Here is a 16,119-nt window from a genome sequence, read left to right as displayed (position 1 = left end):
TATGCACGTACACATATGTACCTTTGCGACAAACAATGTTTTAATTTACTTTTATTCGTATATTCGCCAGTCGGATATTCGACCATTTCCAGTCGATTATTCGCGAATGTTCAACTGTAAACCAGTCAGTAGTTGGGGATTCAGTTAATGTCTATATGTATGGTTTTAATGGTCACATATGGAAAATTTAATCGTCAAATGTTTCTTTATGCATGTACACATATGTACCTTTGCGACAAACACTGTTTTAATTTACTTTTATTCGTATATTCGCCAGTCGGATATTCGACCATTTCCAGTCGATTATTCGCGAATATTCAACTGCTAACTAGTCAGTAGTTGGGAATTCAGACTATGTCTATATATATGGTTTTAAAGGTCACATATGGGAAAATTAATCGCCAAATATTTCTTTATGCATGTACACATATGTATCTTTGCGACAAACACTGTTTTAATTTACTTTTATTCGTATATTCGCCAGTCGGATGTATAATAGGACGACTCAACTGTTACCGGAAACATTTTATTTCAAATGACGTCACAATAACGCGGGAAAAGATCAACCACTTGAAATCACTTTTAAACGTTAAATTGAAACACTTATATGGAAACAAAACGTTTAAAACATAATAACTAAGCACTTTCTAAAATGATGATTTGTATTTTACGGTACCTGCTGACACAATACAAACAATAACAAGATCAATAGTTTTCATGTATATTGTTATGCGGTGAATTGCGATCCGAACATATCCGAAGATGTTGCGTTCATCGATTGATGAACGCAATTGCCGAAAGCAGTTAATTTAAGGAATGGAAGTTGAGGTGTAAATATTGTCATTTTTGAATGTCCAATGTCCAATGTCGTGCCAGCACGACTTTCGATTTTGAATGTCCAATGTCCAATGTCGTGCTGGCACAATATTCGATTTTGAATGTCCAATGTCCAATGTCGTGCCAGCACAACATTCGATTTTGAATGTCCAATGTCCAATGTCGTATGTTTAGCTAACTTCACACAGCTAGATATAGGTGTACCTCTTAATAAAAAGATTTGCTGGTACTTATTGAATAGAGAAATAACAAAGTATATTGTTAGGTACCATTAAATTACAAAGAGGTGCACCTCTAAATAGTATACATAACAGCATTTATAGAGCAATAACTTTAAAGTATTAAGTTAGGTACCTCTTAATAGTAAACATGTTCATGACAACTTAAATAGAAGGCGACATTTGACTCAAGTGGAACATCTTACTTCTTTGCAATTCACTTGCACCGTAACGTGTACGGCTGGCTTCCCACAAAGGTAAAAATACAAGTACACGTGTTTTGTAACCTGTCTGTGTTCTGCAAACGCCTGAAGACGCATACGGACTCAAATTGGAGAACCATTCGGTTATTTGGTCATTTGGTTATACGTGGAAAAAGTTCTGCACTTTATTATATATTTTATAGCACTGCGCCGTACCAAAAATGACAATTTTACTGAAAACTAGTGCTTTCTTTGATTTCGAACTTTGTCATTGATCATGCAATGAAAAATGGCACTACATATTTGGAGAGTTTACATACAAAATTACTTACATGGACAAAAAAACAGTGAGAAATAGAAAAATGCACTGCACTTTACCATTTATTTTATGGCACTGCGCCTTACCAAATATGAAATACGACAATATTACTGAATAATAGTGCTTAATTTGATTTTGGAACTTTGCCATTGAACATGAAATGTAAATTTGCACTACATATTTGGAGAGTTTACCAATAACATAACTTTCTTGGATATAAAACAGTGAGAAATAGCAAAATGCACTGTACTTTACCCTGTCAAATCGTGACCATTTCACGTCGATTCAATTTCCCATGCACATATAACTTTCGTTCTAAAATGAATTTTTACTCGACGTAGGTACCAAAAATTGTGGAAAAGTTAGGAACAGGTTCATAACTTTATTTCTGCTTCAAGTTTATTCTAAAAGCCGAGAAATAATTAAAGTCATACCTTTTCACATCCAAGATGGCCGTTTTTTGTTTACATTTGAAATGATACGGTACAGGTCGATTGCCCGCCCCGATTCATTGGCAAAATAATGCATTATCGATTGAACCTGATAGCTTGTTCATAGCGAACGGAAGAAAATGATCCATAGTACGGGAGGCTGTTTGAGACTGTACTCAGAATAGCGACAGAACAGGTCACAGGTTTAAGCTCAAGCATGGGTCTTTTCTTTTGGCCTCTTTATTAAAATCGACATTAGAGTAGACATCCACCATGGAGAAAGACTTGGGCATCATTTTGAATCAGTTCTATTGCTAGAAAACCAACCTGGATACCGTGGTTCCAATCACGGCCTCGGAGAACTGAATCTCCTATGAGGAGCGGTCTGTAGGGTGGTTGGGTAGTAACCGCGACCGTAGGCGCGGTGACGGTAAAGGCGGAGGGACCCGCGCTGGTAACACCTGTACAATACCCACAGAATGACAGACACCCGTAAACGGTCGCTTGCTGAAGTTTTTGAAAGAAATATTTTCAAGAGGTGTGTGCAATCATTTGCAAACAGCAGTCTGCACGTTTTAAATGATCGAAGCTATTTAAGGCTTTCCTTCAAATCTATGCGTTGGAAGGGTTCTGAGGATTGCATTAAAAAAGATAATATTAATATTGTTTAGGTGGATTTGATTTCTTTAAAAGATTAGAACTCATTGTCAAAACCCAGAAATCCAGTTCTAATGTTACCTGTTTGGACGAGCACATGTTCACGAGGGTGTGAATGTATGAACAATCCAGACGAGCGTCTTGACACTCTGATTGACTGGTTCCCGTACACAAATTACAGCTCTTCTGGCAGAAAAGCTTGGCTATATCAGGGCTCTTACATACGTCATATGACTGCATCAGAAGCTGACACGACGGGTCGTCCGCGCATGCGCCTTCGTGAAATCAACGGATTTGTTAAATACATTGTCATACATTCAGCCGCCTTGAGCAAAGTCAATGTCAATACAAAACAATTTTTACACCTAAATTTCCCTAAATGATCTTTCTTTAACTGCAAATATTTTCCGATGAAGGCAACATCTTCGGATATGTTTGGATCGCAAATCATCGCATGACAATTCATATGAAAATAGAAAATAAATTATCTTGCTATTGTTTGTATTGTTTCCGAAAGACTTATATCAACATGTTGAAAAATGTAATACTATGATATGTGAAATACATTGTTGTCATTAGTGTTTCAATTTTACGTTTAAAAGTGATTCGAAGTGATTGATTTTCCCCGCGTTCTTGTGACGTCACGGACTAACTAGCCACACTAACCAGCCCAACGGCATTCATACCCAGATAATGACATCAATCCCGCAATTCATTCCTAAATTGAACGGTATGGACCCAAGATCAGACAATGTCAAAATAATGTATATTGCTATTATTTCGCAATTGACGGGGAACAATTCAGAACTTGAATGAATATACAAAAGAAAACAATCGTGAATTCTTAAATGTTAACTGACTTACAAAAGCTTTGACCAATAAAACTGAGAGTGAGATACATGTTTATCAAATGCCTACATTTATATTATTTTTATAATCATAAATTGCACGGTAATAGTGATTGCATCTTCGTGATTTCAGTGTCCGTTCTTTAATCATAACCATGTTATCTGATATATCATTAACGTATTTATTCGCTTTTGCTGTATTGGCTTTTTGAAAATATCGCGAATTGGTCTAACTTTATTACCAACGGTCAAAATAAAAATAAAAAAATATTAAAAGAAAACCGTATACTTAATATTCTGAAAAGTTTGCATTCAGTATGGATGAGACCTTATAATTATAATATATAAAATAACAACATATCAACACGATTCCCCCTACGTATCGATACGTATCAGTTTCGTTCCATATCGCACCAATCAGTTATGTTGTGACATATTATGCTATTATGTCTAACTGATATGCTATTTAGATATAATACCATATCACTTAGACATAATAACATTTCATTTAGATATAATAGCATGTCTGTTAGACATAGTCACTTGTCTGTTAGACATAATACCATAATAGTTTTACATCGTGACTGTTAGTTAACAATTACATTTTTTTCAGTTCAATCATAAGTGCTACGAAGATCTGCGTGGGACTTGATGTCTAAGATACATGGCGCATGGGTACAAACTGGAGCTCTGGGGTACCTGGAACATGGGCGTATACTGGACCTCTGAGGTATCAAGAACATGGGTGTACACTGGAGCTATGAAGTATCCAATATATGAGTGCATACTGGACCTCTGAGGTATCAAGGACATGGGTGTACACTGGAGCTATGAAGTATCCAATATATGAGTGCATACTGGACCTCTGAGGTATCAAGGACATGGGTGTACACTGGAGCTATGAAGTATCCAATATATGAGTGCATACTGGACCTCTGAGGTATCAAGGACATGGGTGTACACTGGAGCTATGAAGTATCCAATATATGAGTGCATACTGGACCTATGATGTATCTAGAACATGGGCGTATACTGGAGCTATGAAGTATCCAATATATGAGTGCATACTGGACCTATGAGGTATCTAGAACATGGGCGTATACTGGAGCTATGAAGTATTCAAGATATGAGTGCAAACTGGACCTATGAGGTATCTAGAACATGGGCGTATACTGAAGCTATGAAGTATCCAAGATATGAGTGCATACTGGAGCTATGAGGTATCTAGAACATGGGCGTATACTGGAGTTGAGTTATCCAAGATATGAGTGCATACTGGAGCTACGAGGTATATAGAACATGGGCGTATACTGGAGCTATGAGTTATCAAAGATATGGGTGTATTCTGGAGCTATGAAGTATCCAAGATATGAGTGCATACTGGACCTATGATGTATCAAGGACATGGGTGTACACTGGAGCTATGAGTTATCAAAGATATGGGTGTATACTGGAGCTATGAAGTATCCAAGATATGAGTGCATACTGGACCTATGATGTATCAAGGACATGGGTGTACACTGGAGCTATGAGGTATCCAATATATGAGTGCATACGGGAGCTCTGAGGTATCAAGGACATGGGTGTACACTGGAGTCATGAAGTATCCAAGATATGAGTGCATACTGGAGCTATGAGATATCTAGAACATGGGCGTATACTGGAGCTATGAGTTATCCAAGATATGAGTGCATACTGGAGTTCTGAGATATCTAGAACATGGGTGTACACTGGAGTTATGAGGTATCCAATATATGAGTGCATTCTGGACCTACGAGGTATCAAGGACATGGGTGTACACTGGAGCTATGAAGTATCCAAGATATGAGTGCATACTGGAGCTATGAGGTATCAAGGACATAGGTGTACACTGGAGCCATGAAGTATCCAAGATATGAGTGCATACATGAGCTACGAGGTATCTAGAACATGGGTGCACACTGGAGCTATGAGGTATCAAGGACATGGGAGTACACTGGAGCTATGAAGTATCCAATATATGAGTGCATACTGGAGCTATGAGGTATCAAGGACATGGGTGTACACTGGAGCTATGAGGTATCCAATATATGAGTGCTTACTGGAGCTCTGATATATCGAGGACATGGGTGTACACTGGAGCCATGAAGTATCCAAGATATGAGTGCATACTGGAGCTACGAGGTATCAAGGACAATGGGTGTACACAGGAGCCATGAAGTATCCAAGATATGAGTGCATACTGGACCTATGAGGTATCTAGAATATGGGCGTATACTGGACCTCTGAGGTATCAAGGACATGGGTGTACACTGGAGCTATGAAATATCCAAGATATGAGTGCATACTGGAGCTACGAGGTATCTAGAACATGGGCGGATACTGGAGCTCTGAGGTATCAAGGACATGGGTGAACATTGGAGCTATGAACTATTCAAGATATGAGTACATACTGGACCTATGAGGTATCTCGAACATGGGCGCATACTGGAGCTACGAGGTATCAAGGACATGGGTGTACATTGGAGCTATGAATTATCCAAGATATGAGTGCATACTGGAGCTACGAGGTATCTAGAACATGGGCGCATACTGGAGCTACAAGGTATCAAGAACATGGGTGTACACCGGAGCTATGAAGTATCCAAGATATAAGCGCATACTGGAGCTCTGAGGTATCAAGGACATGTGTGTACACTGGAGCTATGAAGTATCCAAGATATGAGTGCATTCTGGAGCTACGAGGTATCAAGGACAATGGGTGTACACAGGAGCCATGAAGTATCCAAGATATGAGTGCATACTGGACCTATGAGGTATCTAGAATATGGGCGTATACTGGACCTCTGAGGTATCAAGGACATGGGTGTACACTGGAGCTATGAAATATCCAAGATATGAGTGCATACTGGAGCTACGAGGTATCTAGAACATGGGCGGATACTGGAGCTCTGAGGTATCAAGGACATGGGTGAACATTGGAGCTATGAACTATTCAAGATATGAGTACATACTGGACCTATGAGGTATCTCGAACATGGGCGCATACTGGAGCTACGAGGTATCAAGGACATGGGTGTACATTGGAGCTATGAATTATCCAAGATATGAGTGCATACTGGAGCTACGAGGTATCTAGAACATGGGCGCATACTGGAGCTACAAGGTATCAAGAACATGGGTGTACACCGGAGCTATGAAGTATCCAAGATATAAGCGCATACTGGAGCTCTGAGGTATCAAGGACATGTGTGTACACTGGAGCTATGAAGTATCCAAGATATGAGTGCATTCTGGAGCTACGAGGTATCTAGAACATGGGTGTACACTGGAGCTATGAAGTATCCAAGATATGAGTGCATACTGGACCTATGAGGTATCTAGAACATGGGCGTATACTGGAGCTATGAAGTATCCAAGATATGAGTGCATACTGGAGCTTCAAGGTATCTAGAACATGGACGTATACTGGAGCTATGAAGTATCCAAGATATGAGTGTAAACTGAAGCTATGAGGTTTCTTGAACATGGGTGCATACTGGACATTGGTGGAGACTGTAGCTCTAAGGTACTGGAGCTCTGAGATATCTGGCACATTCGCAGATATTGGAGCACTTAGATATCCGACACATTGGTGGATACTGGAGCTCTGAGATATCTGGCACATGGGCGGATTCTGGAGCTCTGAGATATCTGGCAAATGGGCGGATACTGGAGCTATGAGATAGCTGGCACATGGGCGGATACTGGCGCTCTGAGATATCTGGCACATTCGCGGATACTGGAGCTCTGAGATATCTGGCACATGGGCGGATACTGGGAGCTCTGAGATATTTGGCACACTCGCGGATTCTGGAGCTCTGAGATATCTGGCACATTCGCAAATTATGGAGCTCTGAGATATCTGGCACATTCGCGGATTATGGAGCTCTGAGATATCTGGCACATTCGCGGATTATGGAACTCTGAGATATCTGGCACATGGGCGGATGCTGGAGCTCTGAGATATTTGGCACATTCGCGGATACTGGAGCTCTGAGATATTTGGCACATTCGCGGATACTGGAGCTATGAGATAGCTGGCACATGGGCGGATACTGGAGCTATGAGATATTTGCACATTCGCGGATACTGGAGCTCTGAGATATCTGGCACATTCGCGGATACTGGAGCTCTGAGATATTTGGCACCTTCGCGGATTCTCGAGCTCTGATATATTTTGCACATTCGCGGATAGTGGAGCTCTGAGATATCTAGCACATGGGCGGATACTGGAGCTCTGAGATATCTGGCACATGGGCGGATACTGGAACGTTGAGATATCTGGCACATTGGCACTTACTGGAGTACTAAAGTATCTCGCGCATGAGCGCATTCTCTGGTTCTGATGTATGTATTAATGTATACTAGAATTCTGAGATATATTGCACATGAGTGAATACTGGAGCTCTTGCACAAGAATACATATTAAATCTTTGGCACATGAGAACATGCTTGAGTTTTGCAAGGTGATTACACGATAGAGCTCTGGAACGATGGTATATTCTAGAATTCAGGCCCATGTATATATACTGGAGGTTTTGCATGGGGGTACATACTGGAGCTCTGGCACTGTATGTTACAGAGGTCTCCGGCGCAGCAGTCAGTGCAAATACTGGCAGAACGTCTCCCGCCGTCCAAAGCCTCCGCCCGCCGCCCGAATCCCGTAATGGGGTCCACATGAACATCTGCGCAGTGCTGCAAACATTTGTTTTCAAAAGTTTTTTTTCCAATGCATTTCAAGTAATGACGGTTAGAGTGTTTTAGTTGTTAAGAGCTTGTTGATTCGAACACAACCAGAGGTATACTTTCTTTTGACCGTAAAGGCAGTACATGTGTACATTAAATAAATCACACACTTGTCATAGTATTAGGTCTTAACTACTTGCATTTGTCTAGATACAAGACAGTAAGAAGTCACTATCTACATGTTGCAAATAACTATCACAGATGGGGTCACTGCTAACGTATTAAATTGCTAACAAAAAAGGTAGAGATCACTGCTTACATGTTTCAAATTATTATCAAAGAAGAAAGGGTCACAGCTTACATTTTCAAGTAACTAATAACGAAGAAGAGGATCACTGTGTCCATGTTACAAATGAATAACACTTAAGGAAGAGGACGCTTCTTATCAGCTATAAAACTTTAACAAACAATAAAGGGTCACTGCTTACACGTTACAATTAACTAGCACAGAAGAAAGCGATAACTGCTTACATGTTACAAATTAAAAACAATAAAGGATGATGTCCCTATATACATGTTTCAAAAACTTACAAAGAAAGGGTCACTGCTTACACGTTACAAACCAATCACAAAGAGTCTACATGTTACAAATAACTTGTCTATAACTAAGATGTCTACACTGCTTTCACAAAGAAGAACACGATCACTGCTTACGTGTTACAAAGCACTAACAAAAAGGTAAGGGTCACTGCCTATATTTTACAAATTATAACGAAAAATAAAGGGGTGACTGCTTACATGTTTCGAGCGGCATCCACTAGAGTAAAGGGTGTCTGTCTGAAACTCCAGTGTGGCGTCATTGTAACATACCTGCAATAGGCAAACAATCAACAAGTTTATAAACACGTTTCTGCTACCATGGTTGCTGTTGTCGTTGTTTAACAATAGCTACAATACAGCAACTGGAAATAAGTTATACGTTACCGTGAATTCAATTACAATAAAAACGATAATGGCCTTTAAATGTACCACCCAGCATTGACTTACTTCATTAGCACGAAGCAGGGTCGTCATCCACCTTGCTAGTTATCCATATTTGGCACGACACAGGGTCGTCATGTATCATGCTTATCGTTTATATTTGGCACGACGCAGGGTCGTCATCTATCCTGCTGGTTAGCTATATTTGGCACGACGCAGGGTCGTCATCTATCCTGCTGGTTAGCTATATTTGGCACGACGCAGGGTCGTCATCTATCCTGCTAGTTATCTATATTTGGCACGACGCAGGGTCGTCATCTATCCTGCTAGTTATCTATATTTGGCACGACGCAGGGTCGTCATCTATCCTGCTGGTTATCTATATTTGGCACGACGCAGGGTCGTCATCTATCCTGCTGGTTACCTATATTTGGCACGACGCAGGGTCGTCATCTATCCTGCTGGTTACCTTATCCTGCTGGTTACCTATATTTGGCACGAAGCAGGGTCGTCATCTATCCCGCTGGTTACCTATATTTGGCACGAAGCAGGGTCGTCATCTATCCCGCTGGTTACCTATATTTGGCACGAAGCAGGGTCGTCATCTATCCCGCTAGTTACCTATATTTGGCACGACGCAGGGTCGTCATCTATCCCGCTAGTTACCTATATTTGGCACGACGCAGGGTCGTCATCTATCCCGCTAGTTACCTATATTTGGCACGACGCAGGGTCGTCATCTATCCCGCTAGTTACCTATATTTGGCACGACGCAGGGTCGTCATCTATCCCGCTAGTTACCTATATTTGGCACGACGCAGGGTCGTCATCTATCCCGCTAGTTACCTATATTTGGCACGACGCAGGGTCGTCATCTATCCCGCTAGTTACCTATATTTGGCACGACGCAGGGTCGTCATCTATCCCGCTAGTTACCTTTATTTGGCACGACGCAGGGTCGTCATCTATCCCGCTAGTTACCTTTATTTGGCACGACGCAGGGTCGTCATCTATCCCGCTAGTTACCTATATTTGGCACGACGCAGGGTCGTCATCTATCCCGCTAGTTATCTATATTTGGCACGACGCAGGGTCGTCATCTATCCCGCTAGTTATCTATATTTGGCACGACGCAGGATCGTCATCTATCCCGCTGGTTATCTATATTTGGCACGACGCAGGATCGTCATCTATCCCGCTAGTTATCTATATCTGGCACGACGCAGGATCGTCATCTATCCCGCTGGTTATCTATATTTGGCACGACGCAGGATCGTCATCTATCCTGCTAGTTACCTATATTTGGCACGACGCAGGATCGTCATCTATCCTGCTAGTTACCTATATTTGGCACGACGCAGGGTCGTCATCTATCCTGCTAGTTACCTATATTTGGCACGACGCAGGGTCGTCATCTATCCTGCTAGTTATCTATATTTGGCACGACGCAGGGTCGTCATCTATCCTGCTAGTTATCTATATTTGGCACGACGCAGGGTCGTCATCTATCCTGCTAGTTATCTATATTTGGCACGAAGCAGGGTCGTCATCTATCGCGCTAGTTACCTATATTTGGCACGAAGCAGGGTCGTCATCTATCCTGCTGGTTACCTATATTTGGCACGACGCAGGGTCGTCATCTATCCTGCTAGTTACCTATATTTGGCACGACGCAGGGTCGTCATCTATCGCGCTAGTTACCTATATTTGGCACGACGCAGGGTCGTCATCTATCCTGCTAGTTACCTATATTTGGCACGACGCAGGATCGTCATCTATCCTGCTAGTTACCTATATTTGGCATGATTTTGTGACATTGGAAGTCACCGGCAAGCTGGGTTGTTTAATAGTTTTAGGCCCTTGTTGCACTCTGAATAAAAGAGTTGAAGGCGGTATTACCTCATGCGACTCACAATGGGCGATTGTGTGACAAGGGTAGCCACCGGGGAATGCCTCACAGTTGAAGCAGAGTGGTCCACGTTGCACCGGGAAACCTTTACGTATAATACCATAGAAGAATGTTTATATAAGTGATATGTAGTTCATGGCTCAGACGACACGTGATCTACTCGAGTTGTCAAACATATTGGGATCACTTGATAGAACTTGTACAACAAAAGTTTAAGAGTCGGAGTTATGCCACTGACATGACACTGATATTTGAAATATCCTCAATTAGTGGTTTAACCTCAATTAGTGGTTTAATCAGAGTTTGTTAACATGTGCCGACCGGTATTCCGAAAAGAAGCCGTTCAATCAAATAGCATCAACATTTGGTCAGAAATGTAATGAAACGAACCTGTGCTGTTACATCCAAAGGCGTTACAAAGGTCATGGTTGTCACAACAGTCGTGGCACGAGAAAAACTGGTTTCCGCCGACAGGTGGCGCCACTTGCGCAATACCGCAGTACTACAGGTTTAGAATAAAGATTGTTTAATGACCAACATGTTCCCGTTGGTATGGGTGCAAGGCGTACCATGCCCATGATGGTATATGAGTAATGAATGTTTGACAACCAATTTACAATTACGCGGGTTGATCGCTATTCTAAACAATTCATGGTACAGCCCAAAGAATGGTCGCATATCATTTTTAATAAGAAAACAAGAGTATTTTATGAAACATATTTTTTCTCAAATCAAGTAATAACGTCACACTTCTGGCTACTGTACTTTGGACGTGAAATACGTCACACTTCTGGCTACTGTACTTTGGACGTGTAATACGTCACACTTTTGGCTACTGTACTTCGGTCGTGTAATACAGCACCGCTCGTGTACTTACGTTTTTGTCGACACAGCCAAGGTTGTACATGAGATCGCCATCGTGAGATATAAACGTCTCCACACTGCATTTCTGTTCAATATATAATCCATATGACTATCGAAATATTCCATTCAAATAAGTATTCGTATTTACTCAATTTCTTACATGGATAAACTGATGAAAGCTACGGCGATTCCAACAGCGACGCGAAGTCCCTGACAATACTTTTCCGGCCAATGAAATCGCCTATAAGCATTCAATAAGTACCATGCTTAGTCGTTAAGATTTGTAGATTTACAGCTTAACAAGCTGTATTTCATGGAAACAGGATGAAAAAGGCATGTAGAAAACATTAGGTAAATAAATGCCTTATGTGTAGCTTTATCTTAAATGTTAGGAAAGTGTTTGATTCATTGTTGTATTCGGGGTTTTTTAAATACAACATGTACTACAATACTTTATACCCGCCTGCTCGGGTGCCCGCCCACCCGCATGCACGCCCGACGACAATCCCCATCCTTCTATGCCGGTTTTCGTTGGAAATATCCATTTTAACGACCCAATTATTATGCCACTGACGTGAATTTTTTAAGACACAAATAAAATAAAATGCTCTATTCTCTGACCTCACCGGTGAAGCACGTTGTCACGTGACGACAAAGCCTCGGGTTGGCCACAGCATCGCAATTCAGGCATATAAGCCCCGAGCCTGCAATTAAAACAGTTTAAATTACTTGTGCATATGAATCTAATCAGCTACGTGTGATTATAATATGAATACAAGGCGCTACAAAATTCCAATCTTATTGGGTTGTACACAGTAGCATAACCCAATGACAGCAGTAGAGGGCAAAACCAGACTTTAGTCTGTTTGGCTTGTATAAAGGAATGAACACATCGACATAAAAGAAACAAAATAGGCTAATAATATAACAGAATGACGAGAAAGGAAGACACTACAAGACTTTACACTGACTTGCTTGTATAACGCAGTGAAATCATTGACAATAATAGTTACATAATAGCATAACAGAATGACAGCTACGGAGGGCACTACAAGACTTTACTCTGACGTAATAGCAATACAGATACATACACAATTGTAGAAGTATAAACATAAAACAAACTAAATGAGTTCAATTGCCTGACTGTGTGTGCAAACTTGTACAGAACAAATTTGATCACTCGGAAGGAGTAGGCATTATTTTTGTAATTGGTTTCTTGAAGATATATGGAAACTTACCGGTGTGCAGACATATCGCAAGAATAAGCAGAATGCCACCAGACCATGCTTAAAAATTGCACAAAAAATGTGTTTAAGCAAAGGTCAAAGATCACGTGACTTTGCATTGTAAGATCAAAGTAAATGGGTCCTTTGTTCAATACTAATTTTTGTTTAATAAATTGAAATTTTGAAAATTCGAATACCAAATTGACTGATTTACAAGTATTAGAAGAATACCAATAAACGTATACAAAATAAATACATTTGAGCATAATTACAATTAAAAGATTGCATAACTGGCGTTCTCAGATTGGTCATTTACCGATTTAAAATAAAAGATCAAACACCAAATCATACATATACAGATAAACCCTGCAGACAAGTTTTATTAGACAAAAAGGAAAACAAATAAAAAAAATAAAACTCGATGAACCTTATGATTTCACAAGACCATACCTTCCATGTTGCCTTATCACTGTGAACTGACATTGTTTAACATATGGAAACTACGTGTATCGTATCTATCATTGCTAATCGGATGTGACCTTCGCTCCAATTAATACTTTCTTGATTAAGATAATAATACTAAATAATGCTACTGATACTACTGCTACTGCTACTACTGTTACCACCACCACCACCACCACCACTACCACTACCACTACCACTACCACTACTACTACCACTACTACTACTACTACTACTACTGCTACTGCTACTGCTGCTGCTGCTGCTGCTACTGCTACTGCTGCTGCTGCTGCTGCTGCTGCTACTACTGCTTACTACTACTGCCGCTGCTACTACTACTGCTGCTACTACTACTGCTACTCTGCTACTACTACTGCTACTACTACTACTGCTACTGCTACTGCTACTGCTACTGCTACTGCTACTACTACTACCACTACCACTACCACTACCACTACCACTACCACTTCCACTACTACTACTACTACTACTACTACTACTACTACTACTACTACTACTACTACTACTACTACCACTACTACCTCTACTACCACTACCACTACCACTACCACTACTACTACTACTACTACTACTACTACTACTACTACTACTACTACTACTACTACTACTACTTCACCTGACCTGACCTGACCTTATAGCCATGAATTAAAGCGAAATCACAGAAACAATGTACATGTGTATACATGCATCTACAGTTTATTCACCTAGTGAAACGTTTGACAAGCACATTCAATATTTTAAGAATGGTTTACATGAAATGACCCTTCATCTTTAAGACGAGTGCAGGTACATGCCCATTACATCCCGGTCCATTACTTTTCCATTGCAGGTAAGACCACTCCCATCCCGGTGGTGATCGAACCCACAACCTCATGGGTGAGAAGCGGGCACTTTAACTACTAGACCACTCCCATCCCGGTGGTGATCGAACCCACAACCTCATGGGTGAAAAGCGGGCACCTTTACCACTAGACCACTCCCATCCCGGTGGTGATCGAACCCACAACCCCATGGGTGAGAAGCGGACACCTTTACCACTAAACCACTCCCATCCCGGTGGTGATCGAACCCACAACCTCATGGGTGAGAAGCGGACACCTTTACCACTAGACCACTCCCATCCCGGTGGTGATAGAACCCACAACCCCATGGGTGAGAAGCGGACACCTTTACCACTAGACCACTCCCATCCCGGTGGTGATAGAACCCACAACCCCATGGGTGAGAAGCGGACACCTTTACCACTAGACCACTCCCATCCCGGTGGTGGTCGAACCCACAACCTTATGGGTGAGAAGCGGACACCATTGCCACTAGACCACTCTCATCCCGGTGTTGATCGAACCCACAACCTCATGGGTGAGATGTACGTGAAGTTAGCGGCCTAGCGGCGTGAAGTTAGCGGCCTAGCGGCCTAGCGGCCTAATATGGTATCTTATTTCAAAGTAGGAATATATGCTTTTTCTTATAAACAATGATAAATTAAATGTTTTTGTGCACGAAATATCAATTTCAAGCGATTTTCAACAATTTTTTCAAAAAAGTTTATCAAACATTTTTCTATTTTATAGCATGCAAACATGCCTGCTTTGCTAACAAACTGATATATTTGCTGTTTATATGCACCAATCATCACTCTGAAACGATTTTCAACATTTTTTCATACATTCCTACTTTGAAATAAGATACCATATTAGGCCGCTAGGCCACTAACTTCACGCTGCTAGGCCGCTAGGCCGCTAACTTCACGCCGCTAGGCCGCTAGGCCGCTAACTTCACGCCGCTAGGCCGCTAGGTCGCTAACTTCACGTACATATGGGTGAGAAGCGGGCACCTTGCCTACTAGAGAACTCACATCCCATCAGAATCGATCTACGTAAAATTAATGACCAGAATATTTAAATTATTTTGATAGCCATTGCCATTCGCTCTCACAAAAATACAGATACCAAATATATGCAAACCTAGTTAACAAGTAAGCCTTGAATGGAAAAGTAGATTTGGTGCATTCGTCTACAAAGGTAAATTTTAGGGATGGGAACGAAAAGCAAAATTGATATTCGAATATTCGGTAATTATTTCGATCGAATATTCGATTTCCATAATACATATTGTAGTAAACTATCATTTTTATTCGGTTAAGTAAAAGGTGGAGCATTTTAACACTACATTGTAGTAGCCAATTCGCGTGGTGGACCCTGAGTTCCCTAAATGAGCCTCCGAAATTCCCCCATTTTCAGAAAGAAAAAGGCAATACATTTTGAATATTAAAAAAAAATAAAAATCGATTCATTTCAATTCCATTGCCTTCATGTGCAAACAATGTGAAATAAGATGGATTCCTAGTCAAATGGAGTTAGCACATTCACACATCTGGCATTATGGCCCAATCGTTGAAAGACAAGACAAACGAATTTTATAAACAACAACATAGTT

General features: G+C 41.0%; 1 protein-coding gene across 1 annotated transcript in view; it reads right to left on the bottom strand.

Annotated features, from left to right (window-relative positions):
- Positions 1-13,662, bottom strand: part of LOC128225558 (mucin-5AC-like) — a 51,039-nt gene extending 37,377 nt beyond the window's left edge. Inside the window, exons 1-10 of the mRNA XM_052935426.1 lie at positions 13,651-13,662; positions 13,213-13,260; positions 12,596-12,678; positions 11,988-12,059; positions 11,501-11,612; positions 11,101-11,195; positions 9,019-9,090; positions 8,091-8,229; positions 2,747-2,940; positions 2,336-2,515 (exon numbers count right to left, since the gene is read on the bottom strand). Of these exons, the coding sequence (XP_052791386.1) occupies positions 2,336-2,515; positions 2,747-2,940; positions 8,091-8,229; positions 9,019-9,090; positions 11,101-11,195; positions 11,501-11,612; positions 11,988-12,059; positions 12,596-12,678; positions 13,213-13,260; positions 13,651-13,657 (1,002 nt within the window). The 5' untranslated portion in view covers positions 13,658-13,662. The remainder of the gene's footprint in view (positions 1-2,335; positions 2,516-2,746; positions 2,941-8,090; positions 8,230-9,018; positions 9,091-11,100; positions 11,196-11,500; positions 11,613-11,987; positions 12,060-12,595; positions 12,679-13,212; positions 13,261-13,650) is intronic.
- Between the last annotated feature and the right edge of the window lie 2,457 nt (positions 13,663-16,119).

Source organism: Mya arenaria, chromosome 1, assembly GCF_026914265.1.
Source record: "Mya arenaria isolate MELC-2E11 chromosome 1, ASM2691426v1".
NCBI lineage: Eukaryota > Metazoa > Mollusca > Bivalvia > Myida > Myidae > Mya > Mya arenaria.
Note: the sequence above shows the minus strand (reverse complement) of the source record. Positions and strands in the feature narration are given on the sequence as shown.